This window comes from Psittacula echo (genome assembly GCF_963264785.1).
Source record: "Psittacula echo genome assembly, chromosome: 1".
NCBI classification, from domain to species: Eukaryota; Metazoa; Chordata; class Aves; order Psittaciformes; family Psittacidae; genus Psittacula; species Psittacula echo.
The window spans coordinates 129,456,123-129,476,057 of NC_137735.1; the positions used below are offsets into that span (position 1 = coordinate 129,456,123).

The 19,935-nt window shown below is 43.1% G+C and overlaps 1 protein-coding gene across 1 annotated transcript; it reads left to right on the forward strand.

Annotated features, from left to right (window-relative positions):
* Nucleotides 1-1,967: 1,967 nt before the first annotated feature.
* On the forward strand, nucleotides 1,968-19,599 carry PRPF18 (pre-mRNA processing factor 18). The gene is made up of 10 exons (XM_080618722.1): nucleotides 1,968-2,099; nucleotides 4,733-4,810; nucleotides 7,720-7,824; nucleotides 9,827-9,940; nucleotides 11,655-11,801; nucleotides 13,700-13,768; nucleotides 14,842-14,982; nucleotides 15,443-15,514; nucleotides 17,871-18,026; nucleotides 19,042-19,599. Exons 1-10 carry the CDS (start codon nucleotides 2,034-2,036, stop codon nucleotides 19,120-19,122), a joined length of 1,029 nt encoding a protein of 342 aa, XP_080474848.1. The 5' UTR covers nucleotides 1,968-2,033; the 3' UTR covers nucleotides 19,123-19,599.
* Nucleotides 19,600-19,935: the final 336 nt, after the last annotated feature.

The window sequence follows — 19,935 nt, forward strand, 5'->3', positions numbered from 1 at the left end:
ACCCTTCACTGTTCAGTACCTTCGTCTCCAGCAAAGGTGTAGCCCTGATGGATTTAAGCATAGTAAGAAGGTTGTTCTTACTCATTCTTCAAAGCTTTATCTGGACGTCTTGGAGCTTACTAGACATGGGATGGAAATTGCTAGGCAAAACTAGATAAATAAGCAAACTAAGACTTCTTTGTGTTATTACCTGCATCACAAATGCTGTATGCCTGGTGACAAGGACTCCAGCTAACAAAGGCAGTAGATTTTACTTCCAGGATATACATGCTAAGGGGCTCAGTCCCTACCAGCTTTGTCAGTCATCCAGGCCTGAAGGAGGCAGAAAACAGGCATCACAGTTAAATCCGAGCACAGTGTCTCAGCTACCCAGGGGACAGGGAGTGCAAACCTCTCCTGTCTCAATCAAACCCTACACAGTGTAGCTTCACCCAGCAGGGCAGCATAAGAAGCTGAGAAGTCCTCGACTTAGTATAAACACTGCTTAGCAACAACTGAAAACATTGGTAAAAACACCTGAACCCAATGATCTAAAACGTCTTTTCCAACCTAAGTGATTCTATGATATTGTGATTTCCTTTGGGGCCCTTACCTCCCATGGCCAGGCTGTGTACTCTTTGGGTACTCCTTGGGGCCAGAGATCAGTATAATGGAATCATTTAGGTTGGACAAGACCTTTAATATCACTGAGTCCAACCGTTAACCTGGCAGCACTGCCAAGTCCACCACCAAACCATGTCCCTAAGTGCACATCTACACATCTTTTAAATACCTTAACATTCGCCCTCTTTAATACACCTCTGGGCCACAGAGTAAGGACATGAGGGGTATGGCCATTCTGTGAGATGAAAAGCAAGCTCAAGAAGGGGTAAACACAATCTCTACATCACTTATCACTCATACTACCAGCAGTTAGTAAGCTATAACTAGAGTTCCAAGCATCCACCCTTAGCTTTATGGAAAGCTGAGTTCTGGTACCTGTGGTGGATTCAGCAGTATGGTCTCATGTCTGTCCACAGCAACACTGAGAGCTACAGCTCCAGGCTAAAGCTCTGCCCCACACAAAGCTCTGGAGCTCTACATCTGATCCCTTTTTAATAAACTCCATAATGGGTTTCTAGCTGGGCTGAAAAGAAGTGTACAGATGATCTAAGGTGTCTTCTGTGGGGTGGCATAAAACCATAGTATCATTTTAGGCTGGGAAAGATCTTTAAGATCAATGAGTCCAGCCATTACCCAGCACTGGCAAGTCTGCCCCTAAACCATGTCCCTGAGCACCACATCTTTTAAACACCTCCAGGGATGGTGACCCCACCACTGCCCCGGGCAGCCTGTGCAGCGCTTGATAACTCTTGTGGGGAAGGCATTTTTCCCAATATCAAATCTAAACCTCCTCTGGCACAACCTGAGGCCGTTTCCCCTGGTCCTATCACTTGTTCATAGAATCATAGAATAGTTAGGGTTGGAAAGGACCTTAAGATCATCCAGTTCCAACCCCCCTGCCATGGGCAGGGACACCCCACACTAAACCATGTCACCCAAGGCCTCATCCAACCTGGCCTTGAACACCGCCAGGGATGGAGCATTCACAACCTCCCTGGGCAACCCATTCCAGTGCCTCACCACCCTCTCAGTAAAGAATTTCTTCCTTATATCCAATCTAAGCTTCCCCTGTTTCAGTTTGAACCCGTCACCCCTTGTCCTGTCACTACAGTCCCTGATGAAGAGTCCCTCCCCAGCATCCTTGTTCCTGAGAGAAGATCCTAACATCCTGACTCCATCCCTGGGTCCAGTGACCAGTCTCATTCTCTCTCTGGCGCCAGAGCATCCACACCCCCCTTGGAGCATCGCCCCGCCGTGCACAGAAACACTGTCGTCGTGTCGCGCTCTGTCACACACGGTCACCTACACCACCACCCTCCCGGTCCTCCCAGCCACCAGGGGGCGCTGTGCGCGGCCTTGCGGCCCGCCCGGAAGCGACGCTATTGTTTTGCTCCGGCACTTCCGGTGGTGGTGGCCGTGGCGGGGCCGCCATGGATATCCTGAAGGGGGAGATCAGCCGGAAGCGGCAGCAGCTGGAGGAGAAGGAGCTTCTGGGGGTGAGAGGGCCGCCACCAGCATCTGCCCGGGGTGGGGAGGGCGGCGGGACCGGCCTGAGGTGGAAGCTCAGGGCAGGGCAGGGTGAGGTGAGAGTGGCCCGAGAGGGGGCAGGCACTCGGGTGAAGGGATCCGGAGCTGCGCAAGAACGGGTTTGGGGGAGTCACGAACGTCCCGGGTGGGGTCTGGGGACGAGGAGCAGGAGCGGCCCAGGATGGGGTGAGGAAGCAGTTGGGAGAAGTTTGGGGGTGTAGAAGCAGCCTGGACCTTACTGTAGGGCCTCGCTGTGTGCCTTTGCCTTTTGGAGGTGGTTTAGTTAGTTTGTGCAGCTCGGCAAAAATGACCCTTAAACACAGGGTGAGTGGCAAAGTATCCGTATGGATGTTTTCAGAATGTAAGTGGACATGAAGAGGACACTGTCTCATCCCTGGCAGTCTTCAAGGCCAGAGTGGACGGGGCTTGGAGCAACCTGCTGTAGTGGAAGGTGTCCCTGCCTGTAGCAGGAGGTTGGAACTGGATGAGCTTTAAGATCCTTTCCAACCCAAGCTGTTCCATGATTCAGGCACTGAGAGATGAGAGAAATCTGTGTGACCTTTGGTGAACAAAGTGTGGTTCCCTTTTCTCAGCCCTGCTGCGTTTTGTGCGTAACAATAGTCAATAACAGAGGGGTCTGTGTGTGCCAAGTGTGTTAACTGAAAGCACTCACAGTACTGCAGAGTGCTTTCATAGAATCATAGAATAGTTGGGGTTGGAAAGGACCTTAAGATCATCCAGTTCCAACCCCCTTGCCATGGGCAGGGACACCTCACACTAAACCATGCCACCCAAGGCTCTGTCCAACCTGGCCTTGAACCCCGTCATGGATGGAGCATTCACAACCTCCCTGGGCAACCCATTCCAGTGCCTCACCACCCTCACAGGGAAGAACTTCTTCCTTATATCCAATCAAAACTTCCCCTGTTTCAGTTTGAACCCGTTACCCCTTGTGCTGTCACTACAGTCTCTAATAAATGTCCTGGTTTAGCAGTAGCAGTCATTTTTTCTACTTCTTAGTAGCTGGTGCAGTGCTGTGTTTTGACTTTCAGCCTGGGGATAATACTGATAAAACCGATGTTTTCAGTTGCTGGTCAGAATGTTTACCCTGACCAAGGACTTTGTGAGTCTCATGCTCTGTCAGGGAGGAGGAGAAGCTGGGAGGAAGCAGGGACAGGACACCTGACGCAAACTAGCCAAAGAGGTATTCCATACCACAGCACGTCATGCCCAAGATGTAGAACTGAGAGTCCCTGGAAGGGCTGGATCACTGCTGGGTGGGGGGCGAGGTACCAGTCGGTGAGGTGTTGTATTCTCTTCCCTTGTTATTTCCTTTATCATTATTATTATTGGTGGTAGCAGTAGTGATTTGTGTTATACCTTAGTTATTAAACTGTTCTTATCTCAGCCTGTGGGAGTTACAGTCTTTCGATTCTCCTCCCTGTCCGTTCACGAGTGGAGGGAAGAAAGGTGTGTGGGGGGGGAAGTAGACTGCGTGGTTCTAATTTATGGCCTGGGATTAAACCATGACATAGTCCATCACCAGAATCCTTGTAGGCCCCCTTCAGATACTGGAAGGCTGCTATGAGGTCTCCAGGCAGCCTTCTCTTTTCCAGGCTGAACAGCCCCAGTTTTCTCAGCCTATCTTCATGGATGTCTTGAGTTTGGTTTTGGTGTTAGTGGTTGAAGTAGGGAGCTATGGTTGGAGGCTTTTGCAAGCAAGGTACGAAGGAAGAGCTGGAGCACCTCTCATATGAAGAGAGGCTGAGAAAGTTGGGGCTGTTCAGCCTGGAGAAGAGAAGACTGCCTGGAGACCTCAGAGCAGCCTTCCAGTATCTGAAGGGGGCCTGTAAGGATGCTGGGGAGGGACTCTTCATCAGGGACTGTAGTGACAGGACAAGGGGTGATGGGTTCGAACTGAAACTTGGGAGGTTCAGGTTAGATATAAAGAGGAAGTTCTTTACTGTGAGGGTGGTGAGGCATTGGAATGGGTTGCCCAGGGAAGTTGTGAATGCTCCACCCCTGGCGGTGTTCAAGGCCAGGCTGGACAGAGCCTTGGGTGACAAGGTCTAGGAAGAGGCATCCCTGCCCATGACAGGGGGCTGGAACTGGATGATATTAAGGCCCTTTCCAACCCTAACCATTCTATGGTTCTGTATCAATCAAGGGAAATGCTTCAGGGTGTCTGGAAGGTCTCGTCAAACACATTTCTGTGTGCTTGGTGCCCCAGCAAGCTTAGAACATGCTTTATACAAGGGTGATTTCTCCCACCTCCTTAATTTAGTGTAAAATGACATCTTCTGTGTGGTTTATTTCAACAACTTGACTATGCTCCAACCTGGGCCTGGCTGTGCACATCAGCTTTGTGCTGATAAGTACCATGGGCTTACATGGCAAAATACGTAGTTTGTTAAAGTGCTGCTGAACACATTATGCTTTTAACTCTGCTCATTCCCACGTGCTACAAAGTCACTATATTGCTGGTTTTCAGAGGTTTCATCTGAAAGGATGTAGCCAAATTCACCAAATCAAGTAAGGATGTTTGAGCCATTTTTCCCCAAGGATGTGAAACTAAGTTGTTAACAGCTTTCCTCTCTTTTAGGGAAGTAAGAAATATTTCAAACGCAGTGAGTTAGCTAAAAAAGAAGAGGAGGCCTATTTCCAGAGATGTGGCTACAAGGTATGGCACCTGCTCTTCCAGGAGTTTGCATGTTTACTTTGAAGTCTACATTTGATTATCAACAGTATAAATGTTGTTAATGATAATTGTTGTTCTTTGTTTAATCTGTTAATGGTATGCATAAGCCAGTAAATGAGAAGCCACCTGGAGAGGTATGAGTTTCCAAACCCATTTTCAGTGCAGGAAAAGATATGCATGATATACAGCTACTTAAGTTTGTGTTATGGTTTGGCTGTGCTTTCTTTTCTTTCTTTCTTTATTTTTGTGGAAAGCATGAAGTGGCTTGGGATCAAAGCTTGTCTTCCTTTCTTTTTAAGCTGTGCTGTTAGGCATGAACACTGGATCTGATACAGCCACCTTCCCCCCTCTCCCTGCTCCCTTATCAGGAAAAAATTGATATCTTTGGATAATTCTGTTCATTCAGACGACTTTCACAGTCTTGTCAAATGTCCAAAAGAAATCAGTAGAGTCTGGGTGCACACTGAAAAGAACTGCCAACTTTCCTACTGTGTATTTGGGTTTTGGCCATCAACCATCCAGCACCGAAACTGTGCAACAGCAACATTTATTGTCTTGCTGGCAAAATATGAGAAAACAACTGGTAACCCAGGGTACATTTTGCAACAAATGAGTGATCTGGAAGGCTTTATCTGCCTTGTAATGGTGTCAGGGCAGTAGTGTCCTGAACTGGAAAGAATGTTTGTTTTTGTTTACCAGTGTGTGTGTCTGCCTGCTGCCTGATTGTCTATGAATGGGAGGGGGGATGCATTCTCTTGGGGAAGATAAAGGCTTGTAATCTTGTTTGCTGTTACTGGGCACAAACAGGAGCTTTGTTTTCAGCTGAACTTTACCGAGTTAGTGACTTATTCTGAAACCTTGATCTGTTTGTATAGTATTTGAACATCAAAGCCAAAATGATTCTCGGAACCTGCAGTATATAGTCATGAGAAAGTGTTCTGTGAATCCAGTCATTCTTCCAAGTGGAAATACTCCATGATGCTTTCTGAGCATTGGCTTGAATCCTTCAGAACCTTCCATGGTTGTTCAAGTGGTGCTGTCTGTGCTGCTGCAGCACCAGGTTTGGTTTGAAATGTGACCCTGCAGATGGTTTTAAAATAAGTTGCTTTGTTTAGTTTAGTCCATTTTTAGAGCCTCCCAGATTTCTGCATTTGATCTTTGCAATCTTCATGACATGTAGAATACAGACTGATTTCTTTTTTAATTCAGGAGCTGTTTTGCTTTGCTTAGACTTAAGGAATTGTAATAATTTGACTTGCTTGAAGAAAGCTCTGAAACAAAAATAACTGTGGTAAAGATATCACTTGGAGTCTAGCTGACAAAGTGGATCAAATCTTTTCCCTCGATGCTGCTGTCTCTTTATGATTTCCAGAGTGTTTGTAAGTTAAACTTTGTATATATCCTTCTGCCATGGGAGTGTACTTCTTTATACCTATATATATTTGCACAGTTCTTCCTTATTTTCTCTCCCCCATCAATTCCTCCTCTCCTGCACTGGTGGAAGTTTTCTTTTTCCCCGCCCTTTGTGTTAAGCATTGATTGGATTGTCCTTCCCTTGTTTGGGGAAACAGCTGTGGTTGTAGGATTGTTTTCTGTGTTTGCTAGAATAGTTTTGAATATAGATTTGTGGCTGAATCTTGTAGCTGGTGCCATGGGGGTGGATCCTTACAGCCACATGGAGTCATGCTGACATCTGAGTGCAAGACTCGGTCATTGGCCTGAAAGAATAGAAAAGCTTCTCTAAAACCAAATCATGTCCGGTACCTTCATCAAACTGATCAGCCTGAATGCAGACTGGGAGTGACAGTGTGCTGCCCACACAAGGAGAATGCTGCAGAGTGCTGTAGGATTAAGTTTCCCTTTTAGCAAGTATGGAAAAGAAATAAATTCTAAGGAATTTAGGAAAAAAACAAGATATGAGTGAGTACTGGAAATGCTTCCTTATTAAAGAAATACTACCAACAGCAATCTGCTCATGCTGTCAGAAGTGTGACACTTGAGCTTATAAAGGGATCTGTAGTTCCATGGCTGCTGTCTCAAAGTTCCTTTGATCACAGAGTTGGGTTGCTTTATTAAAATATGGAGTAATGAAGAAGGAAAGCTCTGTTTGATTCAGGGGTCTGCTTTTAGATTAAGAGGAGTTGCTAATGAGATCCTATCCCTATGAGGAGTTGTAGGTGTCTTTTTTTTCCTTTTTTTCCTTTAACCCATAAGAAACTATGACAAGTTTGTTAGAAAGATATTGTTACTGTATCCAAGCACTTCTCAAAACCTTGAAGAAGCCATGGATCACTGCTAATAGTATTTGCCTCGCTGAACCTATGGGTAATAAACATTTTAAGCTGCAATTGCCACCAAAAGAAGCAGTCCCATTCTCTCACTGCCCTTGGATTTTCATTTCTGCCCTTATGTCCATGCATGTGCTATGCCTGGCGAGCTGGATGAGGAGCTGAGTGGGCTGGGAAGGGTCCTTTGTGTTTGCCAGGTTGTTTTCTGTTGGAATCATTTCCCCATCTGGTTCATCACATGGCAATGCAGATGCTTTTGCATGGGGAAGTAGGAAAGAGCAGGGGCAGGAATCAATAGGCAAAGGGTGGATTCGCTATTTTTGGCACCAGGGATGACATCTGCCTGCTAAAGTGGTTGGCAAACTTTAGCAATTATGCTTTCCATTTGATCTAGAGACTGCCACCTGCAACCTGCAGAAGTGTTAGTTTACTACTGATACTTCTAAAAGCTTTTATTGTTCTGTGATAGACAACAAAATCTATGAAACTAAAGGTTTATACTGTTATATTAAAATCTGTGTTCCAGAGTTCTGAATTTTCACATTGCTAGTAATATATAGAATTATTTGCATTGACACCTTAGTAACTGTCTGTTGAATGTAGGTACAGGAGGAAGAAGAGGAAGAAAAACCACTGACTTCATCAAATCCAGTGCTGGAGCTCGAACTAGCAGAAGAAAAGTTACCAATGACCCTTTCCAGACAGGAGGTAAAATCGATTGTCACAGACAGATTGTCACAGATTTTACAGCAAGCGTATCTGAAATCTCTTGCTAGGGCTGGTTTTCCCAGTGAACTGTACTTCTAATGGCAGCTGTATTAAACAATGTCTCAATTGATGATCATCTTCACTCATCAAGGATCTGCTGTCCAATTGAATGCATATGGAGGTACAGATGGGTAGAGCCTCTTTGTCATATGGATATGCACAGATGTGCTATAATATTGTACAGCTCTTTCAGACAGCTTCTGGATTAGACCCTAAATATCACTGTTTTCCTTGGATAATACTGATACTGAAGATGGCATACTGACGTTTTCCCAGGAATCCCTCCCAACCCCCCCAGCTTCTTTTTCTTGATTATACTGAACCTAAAAGAAACTAAGTTTTGGAAGTTCACCTTGATTTCTAGAAGAAACATTCCTGAAGTCAGAGCAGCTGCTGTATTCTTTGGGGTTTTTTTGCAAGGTTGAAAATACCTGTGTTTGTGAACTCACATTCACATATCTATACCTGTCCTGGGTTCAGCAGTAGCAGTCTTAAACCACGACAATACCCCAAAGCAGAGGTGAAGCAGGAAGCTCAGAAGCACAGACTAAATTCTAATCTTGGAAATACTGAAATTCACAGCTGAGATAATCCAGTGATGTCACATGTCCCCTTAATTTTGCTGGTTTTCCCAGGGGTATATCACAAGACTTGCAGTGTTGGCTGTTGGTTTCATGTTTCGTTTGAGGCTTGGTCTCTTATGTCCTGTGTAGTGCATGTTGGCTCACTGCTATTGAACTACTTTGGTGGATGATGTTTAGGTGTTGCTGTGCCAGCGGTCTCTCTGTGCTTGGTTTTGTGATATATCAGTAAGCCTGTTGCCTAATACACTAAATGAATAATGGTTAAGTATAAAGACATTTAGCAGTAATGTGTAAAATAAGGAATCAGGAGAGTAAAGTTTAGTTTTTGGCTCTGCCCATGACTGCAAATCAGTTGAGGGAGGCTTTTTCACCTCTCTTATATCTACTTTAAAAGTAATTGTCCCACTGGATTAAGGACTTAATATAGAGCTTTCCAGTATCTGAAGGGGGCCTATAAGGACGCTGGAGAGGGACTCTTCACTAGGCACTGTAGTGATAGGACAAGGGTGATGGGTTTAAACTTAAACAGGGGAAGTTTATGTTGGATATAAGGAAGAAGTTCTTCACTGTGAGGGTAATGAGGCCCTGGAATGGTTGCCAAGAAGTTGTGAGTGCTCCATCCCTGGCAGTGTTCAAGGCCAGGTTGGATGGAGTCTTGGGTGATGTGGTTTAGTGTGTGGTGTCTCTGCCTATGGCAGGGGGTTGGAACTGGGTGACCTTAAGGTCCTTTCCAACCCAAATTATTCTATGGTAAATAAAAAAATAAGGAAGGAACCTTAAAGCTCCAAACCCCTACCACCGGCAGGAACACCTTCCACTTGACCAGGTTGCTCCAAGCCCTGTCCAGCCTGGCCTTGAATGCTGCCAGGGATGGGGCAGTCACAGCTTCTCTGCTTAAGAATGAGAACTTTTAGCAAATCATCTTGCAGGTGTGCTGGAACAACCTGCAGCCTGGTAACAGAGTGGTTTTATTGCCCTCTACAAGTAGGTGAGTGAGATTATTGTCAGGCTCCTTGGCGATTTTGAGAAGAGTTTCTAAGCTGTGCCAGAGGGATGATTTTGTGTATTTGTTTAAACAAGTCAGAGCAGGAAGAAGTTAGGCTATATCAAACAGCCTGGGATTTTAGGCAAAACTTAGACTGGTAATATTTTGAATGACCTTTCCCTGAAATACTGTGGGAATTTTATATTTAGATTGTAAAGTGTCTGGAACATTTTTCTACTGCTTAAAATACTGCCATTTCCTCTCCAGCCCAGCTCAGCTTGTTATCCTAAGCAAAGTAAATAAATTAGTCATTCTGAATTGTATTTTGCTTCCTCTACGAGTTTGTGTAAGGGAATGCTTTGGTTCTTCTCAGGTTATCAGGAGGTTACGAGAGAGAGGTGAACCCATCAGACTGTTTGGGGAAACAGACTATGATGCATTTCAGCGCCTGAGGAAGATAGAAATTCTTGCACCTGAAGTGAACAAGGTACAACTGTCTTGTTACGAATTAGTTTCTTATTTGTAGTGGGATAACCAGTGAGGAGTCCTATAAAAGTTACTGAAAATCAGTTTCAGTAAGTGATAATTTTCAGGAGGGAGGTGTAGTAAAGAGCAAAGAGAAACATCTGCTCCCTCTCATTTACTGCCTGAGAAAGTATGCTAAATGTCATCATTTTGCTCACAATTGCAATTTCTTCTGTTAAAGAGTTCAACTCTCGAAACCTTTTCCGTTGAAAAATTAGCCTCTGGGTGGCAGTAATAGCCCAGCCTCTGCTGTTAACCTGCTTTTAACCAGCTGAGACAGTCAATTACTGTTAAAACTATCCTGTGTTTGTGATTATATGCATCTCTGAGAAGGTACAGGTAAGGAAGAGGAAGACTGCATCCTGATGATGATGATTTTTCATCAAAAACTTGTTATGGAAACTTCATTTCCTGCCCCTTCCCTTTAAAGTAGCAACCAAATCAAAAAATAACTAAAAGATACCATAGTTAACCTATTTATTCCTTTTGTCTTAATAGATCATTTAAATGAGGAGATGCAATTGAGGTTTGCATTCATGGTTAACCAAGTTTGCAACCCAGCTAAGAAAATGACAGTTGGGATTTTCTTCCCTAATTTGTGGCAAACTGAGTTGTTTGAAATGTTTTAACTGGGGCTGCCCATAAAAGAAAAGCCTTTTCCTGTTCAAGTCTTAAATAAACAGATCTAAATGTTGAAGTATAAGTATTTCAGCTAATGAAAGCTGCCCCTCCAGTGACAGTGATGATGGTAGTTAGGAGTATTAGGAAATAGTGAGCTCATAAATAGGATTGTGATGGATTTTTGTGTTTGTACGTTTCAGCCACAGTGTGTTTCTTAAATGTAGATAGTCACTATAACCGTTTGTGGTTCAGACGTTTTTAGACTTCTAAATGATTAATAAAACCACTCCAGACAGTCAAGTCTGATGACGGAAGAGGGGAAATAACTGTGCAGAGCTATTCCCAGTGAAGTGGCTGAATTTATCTTAGAGTAAGAAGTGTCATACTCCTTTACATTTTATGTCTCAAGATAATAATGCCTGTCCTTTAATTGTGACTAAGCCAAGTCTTGCTCTATTTAAAAGCAGCTCTGAACTTTATATATGTGGTTTTAAACTGATTCTACTTTTTAACCACCTAAAAACTATGGGATTTTAAACACTTAATCTGTATGAACCATCCTGCTATGTTTAAATCATCAGTAATAAAGGGAAACTACGTAAATGTTTTATGGGCTAGTACTGAAGGAGTGTTACCTTATTTACAGCTTTTTTCAGGGCAGATGGAAGACTTGTAGAACTGGTGAGGGTTATAGTCTGTTTTTTGTTTGTTTCAGGGTGATTCAGTGCATTGCTTCAAGTAAATGTCTAGAAGAAAGTCCTAGAAGTTGACTCAATCCTCCATAGTTTTCTGGTGAAAATATGGTTTAAAGTCTTTTTCACAGGTCTGAACATTGCAGAAGTTGATGCACCTGCTTTTTGTGAAGTGCTGAAGCAATCGAGAAACTGTTCTCTGAACTCAGTTTAAATTCAGGCCACAAAGCTAAACCTTTATGCACGTTTTTACAGAATTTGGCTTCTCTTAAACAGAAGTTGAATGCTCACAGTGACAGTGCTGAACTGCTTTTACTTACCTGAGGGGTTTATTGTAAACTGGTCATCTCTCACCTTTTCTAGGGTCTAAGAAATGACCTGAAGGCTGCTTTGGATAAGATCGACCAGCAGTACCTGAATGAAATTGTAGGTGGCCAAGAAGCAGGAGATGATGACTCACAGAATGACTTGAAAGTCCATGAGGAGAACACTACTATTGAAGAACTAGAAGTATGTGATGAGTAGATTTTAATGAAGGGATTTTAGATGTAGTATATTGTTGTGAGCAAACTTTTTTGTCAGGATTGTTTTGGCAAACTTACCTTGTTTTCAGCATTGAACTTGGGCATTCTGAAGTATCCTGAAATATGGTATGGGATTGCACCATACGGGCCTACAGTATCCAAGTGGTCTTTGTTTACAACACCTCATCAAAGAGGGGTAGGAGTTGCCTGCAAGGAAAGTAATACAGTTAGGATTCCCTCTGCAGGGAGGTTAGACTTAGAGAATTTGATACATTACCTGGTCATAAATTCTAAAGCCTTTCCAATAATTATCTGAGAGGGTAATAGGCTTAGTACTGCTGAATTTTCCCTGTACCAGAAAGATGGGACTCTGAAAAATAGACACACAGAAAGAATATTTGATATAAAATGATCTAGGACAAAAAAAGAAGTGGATATCAGAAGTTGGCAGATCACAGGAAATATCAGAAGTGCAGAGACCATGTGTCCCAGAAACTTCAGTGCAAGTGGCTCCTCTGTTCTGAAGGCACACCATGGTATTTGTGAAAGTGAGTGGAGAATGAGTGCCATGAAATGCATCCAGCACCTGGGATTTCAGGGTAAAGTTTGGAAAAGCACATTAACTTGAGCTGCAGACTTTTACCCTCAATCTTTAAAATCCTTTGCAGGAATTAATCTTCATAATGTGCCTCCAAAAGTGTGCTTAAGAAATAATCTGATTTATAATGGAAAACTTAAATGATTGCATTATTATTAGGATATAGTCTTTGGCTTTTTTGTTAGGATACCAGGGGTTCTGGTTTAAAATAACTGTAGTACCAGCATTGATAGCAGTTGTAATGGAGCTGCATTTTACCCTTCTGTTAGCTCTCAAAATATCCCCTTTTTGGGGTTGTGGGGCAGGCTTGGTTTGAGCCATAAAAGTAATCTTTTGTTTGAATACACTTCAGTCTTAATTTTATACTACTTTAACTACTTATGTAAAGGCTTACACTGAATTGGGTTCCAAATCTATGAGATACTTTAAATAAGACTCACATTGGTATTGTGAGGACAATCAAAATAGATTATAAATCCAACTCTAGCGCCTGGAAATGTTTCTCTAAAGGGGTGTTAGTATTAGCAGGTTTGAGGTTTGGGTATTGGAGCATACTACTGGGGGTTTGTGGTGGTTTGTTGTTTTGGGGTTTTATTAGATTTGTTCACTCCATTTCACAGTTGCAATGAAATGAAATGGGAAACAGCCCCACTACAACAGAGAATTGGAGTAGCTTTACAAAATAATTAGGTTAATTGATGGCTTTGGGGATCTCAGCAAATGCAGCGCACCCACAGTTCCCCTTCCTGCAGTGCTGTCAAACAGCTGCTAATGATGCCAATCATTTAGTGGTTAATGAATGAAAAATTGCTGTTGCAGTGACTTTGCAGAAATAATCATATTGGCTTTTTGACTGTAATGTTCTTAATAGATTAGTGAATATCAGGAGCATATATAGCTGTTGCATTCCATTTCATAACTCGTGTTTTGAATTACTGCTGGACTCTGTTAGAGCTCACAATGCAGAGAATTGTGCTCTGCTGTGGTGGTGGTGGCAGACTTCTAGACAACTTGGAACTGATTCATAAAATCACAGAATGGTTTGGGTTGGAAAGAACCTTAAAATCATCCAGTTCCAACCCCCTGCCATGGGCGGGGACACCTCACACTAGACCATGTCGCCCAAGGCTCTGTCCAACCTGGCCTTGAACAATGCCAGGCATGGAGCATTGACCACTTCTTTGGGCAACCTGTGCCAGTGCCTCACCACCCTCACAGTAAAGAACTTCTTCCTTATATCTAACCTGAACTTACCCTATTTAATTACCTCTTTTCTTCTGTTCTAGGCTCTGGGAGAATCCTTAGGACGGGGTGATGATCACTATGACATGGACATCATAACAAAGTTCTTGAAGGTGACAGACTCTAATAGATTAATAATTCTGTAGCTGTGTCATACTTTTTACTATCGTGCAGATATAGCTCGTGAATAGAAGGGATGGTTTGGCTGCTTGGAGAGAAAACTCACACATTGTGTTTAAGATGTGGGGTTTTTTAAATGCTTTGCACTCCACAGCTTTGGTTAGTCACAATAGTGACTTCTGCTAGAGCTGGGAAAGAGTGTTCTTCAAAATCTGGTCCTGCTTTTTCTAGACAAAATAAATACAGTTTTGATTTCTATGTGGTCATTAAAGCAGTTGTATGTAGTTGCTTCTGCTTACTACTAGAACATTGAAAGCTTCCGAGGAGTCCCTGCCTTCCTTCCCCAGGAGCAGCACAAGCTGAAATGAAATGTCATGTGTTACTGTAGTGTGAAGTAAGAGCATTTTAAAGGAAGTCCACTGGCTTTTCTAAGGAAACAGATTCAAGTGGATGGTAGAAAATTGTTTCCTGGCAAGAAGCCTGCATTGCCTCTTATTTGAGTCAGCTGGTCCTTGTGTAACTACTGTGATGATCCCAAGTCACAGGAAGAGTTGGAGCTTTTGTTTGTATTTATAAGATACATCATCATTTTAATGTAGTTTGGGCTGGGCAGGGAAAGCAGGCTCAAAATTTGCTTTCCAGGTGGAGAGAAGGCACATTTGACATGTTCTCCTTTTGGTGTGTTGAATTTTCACTGTGATCTTCACCATTCCTTAGGCTCCTGTGCAGAAAAACTGCCCTGAAACGTCAGCATCTTCTGCTTAAGATTCCTGGTCTTACGTATCCCTCCTCTTTCCCAGCGCTGATACCTGCAATGATGTTTCCTTGGGTTTTTTTTGTAAACACCTATTTATACATGCTCCCCCCACCACCCACATCTTTTTATAATAGGAGGGTTGTTCCTCTTCCTCCTTGTGTATCCTTCTGAAAGAGGCTTCTTGCAGCCTTATTTCAGATTTCTCCAGAGAACCCGATTTTGCCGTCGTGGCTTAAACTGTTCCCATCTGTTTTGCCGAGGGAGTCAGTAGATGGCACTCTGACATAAATGTGCTTGTTCCTCACACAGTTTCTTCTTGGCGTTTGGGCTAAGGAGTTGAATGCCAGAGAAGACTATGTGAAACGGGGAGTGCAGGGGAAGCTGAACAGTGCCACGCAGAAGCAGACGGAATCCTACCTGAGGCCGCTCTTCAGAAAGCTTCGGAAAAGGGTGAATCACTTTTAAATGTCACCATCCTGTAAGGCTTTACCTTCTGCTTTCAAATTTAGTGTCCTTTCCTAAGCTAATGTTATCTTCCCTGAAGAAGAGAGGATAAGCGAGTTTGTCAGAGTTTCTGCATCTAGAGCCCATGACTCCCCTGTTCTGACCTTTTTATCTTGATCAGTGAGTTCTGCCTACCCAGTGCTTTTCCAAGTGTTGCTTAATGTCTTACTTGTTCATTGGGTTGCAGACAGGATAGAATTGGGATTGTGTTTTGCACTTTGCCACTAGCTACTAGGTGTAACCACTTAATCTCTCTTCCTTCAGATCCTTCATCTGAATGTTTTCCTTTGTTAAAGTCCTCAAGCTAGGGTAGTTGCTAAACTCTGTATAAATGCTGAGTAGGATGATTTTCCTGAGCTGCTATTCTGAAGTAAATATGTCTTTTCTTCCTCTTTTTCTCCTGTAGACACTTCCTGCAGACATCAAAGAATCAATAACAGATATCATTAAATTCATGTTGCAAAGAGAATATGTGAAGGTACGTTTGTTTGCACTCTTCCAGCATATTCAGGCTGTCTGGTTCTAATAGATGGAGTTTATTACTTCCAACATTCCCGTTTTTTTTTTGCATTTGGAAGATGCACAGCTGGAAATACAGTGTATATCCAAACAAAATGGAAACTGGCTGTGAAAGGTTTGGCTCCCAGTAGCGTTTGATCCACAGCCTGTCAGATCTTTTGAGGTTGATGAAACTGCAGAGCTTTGAGAAGGGAATTTTTCTCAGAGATGGTTATATTAAGTTGCAGAGAGGAATCCTCTGTGGGAAACCCAATATTGGAAGGTTAAATGAGGGTATTGAATTGATAGGAATAGGGTGTTGATTAATTAATTAGGAATTAATTTAGTCAAACTGAGTTATTGAATATGAGATGCTGTCCCTTTCTGTGGAGATGCTTACATTAGCCAGCCTGGTATGGTTGAGGTATGGTAATGAAAAGTCTTTTGGACAAAGTCTGTTTACTGGAGGAGGCAGAAGCACTTTGGCACACAAGATCAAAGGCAGTGTTGGCTTTTGTTTGTAGCTGCCTTCAGAAGTAGAACTCAAATACCAATAGCATTTGCTTAAGCAGCTTATGTATATACAGAGGAAACCGAGCTGTGTTTTGCCTTTAAATTTCTAGTATTTCATATTCTTGTGAGGACTTGGGGTAATTTGTCAAGTAAGCACTGAGCTTACTACTGAAAATAACTTCAGATAGCCCAAGGCAAGTTTAATCTAAATCATCTGAAAATAGAACTGAAAGTGTGGGATTTATGATAGTGGGGTTTTGTTTGGGGGCATTTTATTTTCTGTTGGTTGTCATCATTAGGTTGAAATTCCCTTTCCAATACCTCTTCAAACAAAGTAAGGAATGTGTGGGAATGTGATTTATCTCATGGGTTAGTCAGCTGTGCTCTTCTCTCCTGGGAGTGCTTGGCTTTATGTGAACTTCACAGACTGATTTTGGGGGATTTGTGTGTACATTTGGAAGCTTTGGGCTTTTCTTATTTGTTTACTTTTTAATTAGGCTAATGAGCCTTTTACTTTTAAAGGTACTCATATCCTCTTCCATTTTGCTTCCTGAGAGACTTGCCTTTTACTCCCTTCTGTTGTCTTCTGTGCTATTTTGCTTTGTGCAGCCTAGTGAATGCTCAGCCACCAATTGTTACCACTCTGTTAGATGAACAGCTCGAAAGAGTTAAACTTTGAAATCAACACCTGACAGCAGGCAAATGCCAGGATGCAAGTTGTACACTCAACCTTAATTAACCCTGTTATGACAGTCCTGGAAGGGTCTTTAATTGCATGTTCACATACTGGGTTTCATCATGTAACTATATTAAAATCAGTAAGTAGTTGTTTGATGAAGACTTCAGATTCTGCTTCATGTCCCTTCTTGAGGTTTACTTTTAGCTGTCTGCAACCCCCTACTTTGTTCATTATTCACCTCCCAGTGCCAGCTGGGAAGAAACTGCATGCACTGGTCATGATTGCTGCTTCTTACTGTCCAGTCTTTAAACAGGAGATGGTAAACGAACTCTGCATCAGTGAGTCTTGTGGCTGCACTCTAATAGTAGAGGAATGTCCTGCTCCACGTCCTTCCTGGAGCTTCTGTGATTGCATGTATGTGTCTGTCCCACTCACTTCCTGATTCTCAGTTGTCGTGGGTTGTTTTAAGCTCTGTATTTCTCTTCCTTTCTCCCTTTCTTTCTGTTCATTTTCCCTTCAAGTTTTATCCCTGTTCTTCCCCAGGGACTTTGTCTGCTACAGCTTTAGAAATGGGATCTGCAGTCTGGATTGGGAAATTTCAGATTGATTTACTGCTGCTGCTCCCTTCGTAAATGTTGTTACAAATGTGCTTATTTAACCCAGTTTTGTGGAGTGCTGGTTCTCAGCCTCTTTGGAAGCTCCTCTCCCCGAGGGCTGTCAGGCCGCAGTGTACTCCTCAGGTCTGTGCACACAACATCAGCCTGCAATGGGTTGTGCTTACAGACAGGCTCCCTGGTCTAGTCTGCATCTGCAACAGATGTAAAGGTGATAGCAGAAGAAAAACTCATGGGAACCTGAGAAAGCTGAGTTGAAAACAGTCCCAGTAAACTTTCATTTTAATCAAGGTGATTAAACTGTCTTATCCAGTGCTTTCTTTCATCAGGCAAGGTCCATGGTTCTTGCTTCTGTCAGGGTAAACATGTACTTGTGTTAGGAAGATGCTTTGTGAAATTGGTTAATATCATGCAATGAGACCTGATTCAGAGAGACTGGAATAGGTGTTGTTACTGTATCTCACAATACAGTGGATGCTTTCTCATGCTCTTTCTGTTTTGCTAAGAGTACCTGCACTGTGTTTCTTCAGGCAAATGATGCTTATCTCCAGATGGCCATTGGAAATGCTCCCTGGCCCATTGGTGTCACCATGGTTGGTATCCACGCTCGAACAGGTCGTGAGAAGATCTTCTCCAAGCACGTAGCCCATGTTCTCAATGATGAAACTCAGAGGAAATACATACAGGTAAGGTTGGCTTGGGCAATCCAACAGATTCCCTTTTGAAGTTAGGGGATCTTTGAGGTGATGGGGTAAAAAGGTCCTAGAAAGGGACTTCAGTTTGGATAAAGCATATCATCCATTTAATAGCTCATCCTGGACCTGAAGGCTCTTCAGTGCTGGGCTGGGAATGGAGTCTAAAGGGGTTTTCTACCTCTTAGCTGTCATGATCCTACATGAACACCAAAGTAGTTGTGAAGGCATGCTCCTGAGTTCCTTCACTGCTTAACTGCGCAGAATGTATTAAATTTAACCTCTGAAATACAGTCCTTCTGACTATTTCTGCAACCAGATTTCATTTTTCAAACGTGTCCAACACCATGGATTCGAAAGTTTCAGGTTCAGTTCCTCCAGTGCATATTCATACTCATATTGTGAACTTTTGGGTTTGGACTTGGCAGCAGTGGTGTTTTTGTCCTCTAACCTTTCAGTGCAGTAAGTGGACAGGTCTGAGGAAACAAGTCTTCTCTTGTTGTATTTTCACATGTATTTGCCTCTTGCCAGCTGCACTTTCATTGAGGTAAAGGCCTTCTGGCTTAACTCTGAAGCCTCCAGAGCAGCATCTTAGAGCTTCTGGCAGGGGAAGCTTATGTAAATGTCTTCCTGCTGCAGCAGAAGGACTCTCTTTGCTCTTTGACTTCTGCAGATGGCTGCAAGCAGATTGCTTGCAAGAAGCAACTTCCCCTTCCACTTTGAGTCTCTTTGTGTTGGGGTTACAAATACAGCTTCTGGTTTCTCCTCAACTTTAGTTTTTAATATCATCACCTGAGAAAATAGCATCTCCTCTCATACTGGAGATAACTTAGGACTTTGGAGGAAGAAAGGTTAATAAAACAACCAAACCAACTCCCCATCCCAACCCCAAAACAGCAGCCTTTTCCTTTTAATTCTTCTTGTTAAGCTTTAAAACCCTGTAGTCTGTGAGGCTGGTTTAACAGCTGCAGGTTTATCACAGAATTGTCCTTGTGTTGTTAATTCCTAGGGGCTGAAGAGGCTCATGACCATTTGCCAGAAGCACTTCCCAACAGACCCATCCAAGTGTGTGGAGTACAACGCGTTGTGAGGCTCGGCAGTGGTCAAGCCGTGACTCATGTTTCCATCTCCAGGACCCAGAGAGGGTTGAAGAGGCAGCTTGTGCTTTAACACCCACAGAACATGGGGTGGGCTTTGAGGAAAAGCACAAAGCAGCAGATTTTCTACAGCTTCTTTTTTACAAGCCCCATTTATTTAGATTTCTCTTTACATGTGTGCTTTATCCTGAACACATCCAGTCTGCAGCAGAGGGGGGGGTTTGAAGGGGTTATGACCAGGGGACAATGGATCTTTGCCTTTATTTCACTTTGTTATTCAGGGAACCGTGCAGACTGAACTGTTTCCCATATCTTAAGAGCTTTAGGTGCGACTCAGCCCTGCAAGGAGCATATGTGAAGCTCTCTTGGCTGCTTTCCCATTGGAGACTGATGCGGGAGATGATTAGAGGGAAGCAGTTGAAGCTGAATCTTGGTTGTTTCTGTAAATACAAAGACTTTATTGGCTAATCTTTCATGTGGTATTTATCAGGAGGGAAAAATAAAAAGGCTTATATATTTCTCGGCTCAAAACTACAGCCTGGCAAAGGGGTTTTGATCTTGAATGCATCTGATTTGGCTTTTTCTTCCTTTTGTAACAGTGTTTTTAATAGGAAACTTCTGGGCTCGGGGGAAGTCATCTCATGGCTCTTGAGGCTATCGAATCCCATTTTATACATCTGGAGAAAATCGTACTCTGCTGGGCATTGCCGAGAAAATAATTAGGACCTCCCATGACCACAAACAGCATTTCTGGCAGCCACAAATCTTTACCATCGTGCATCTTCACGGTGAAGAAACTCACAGAA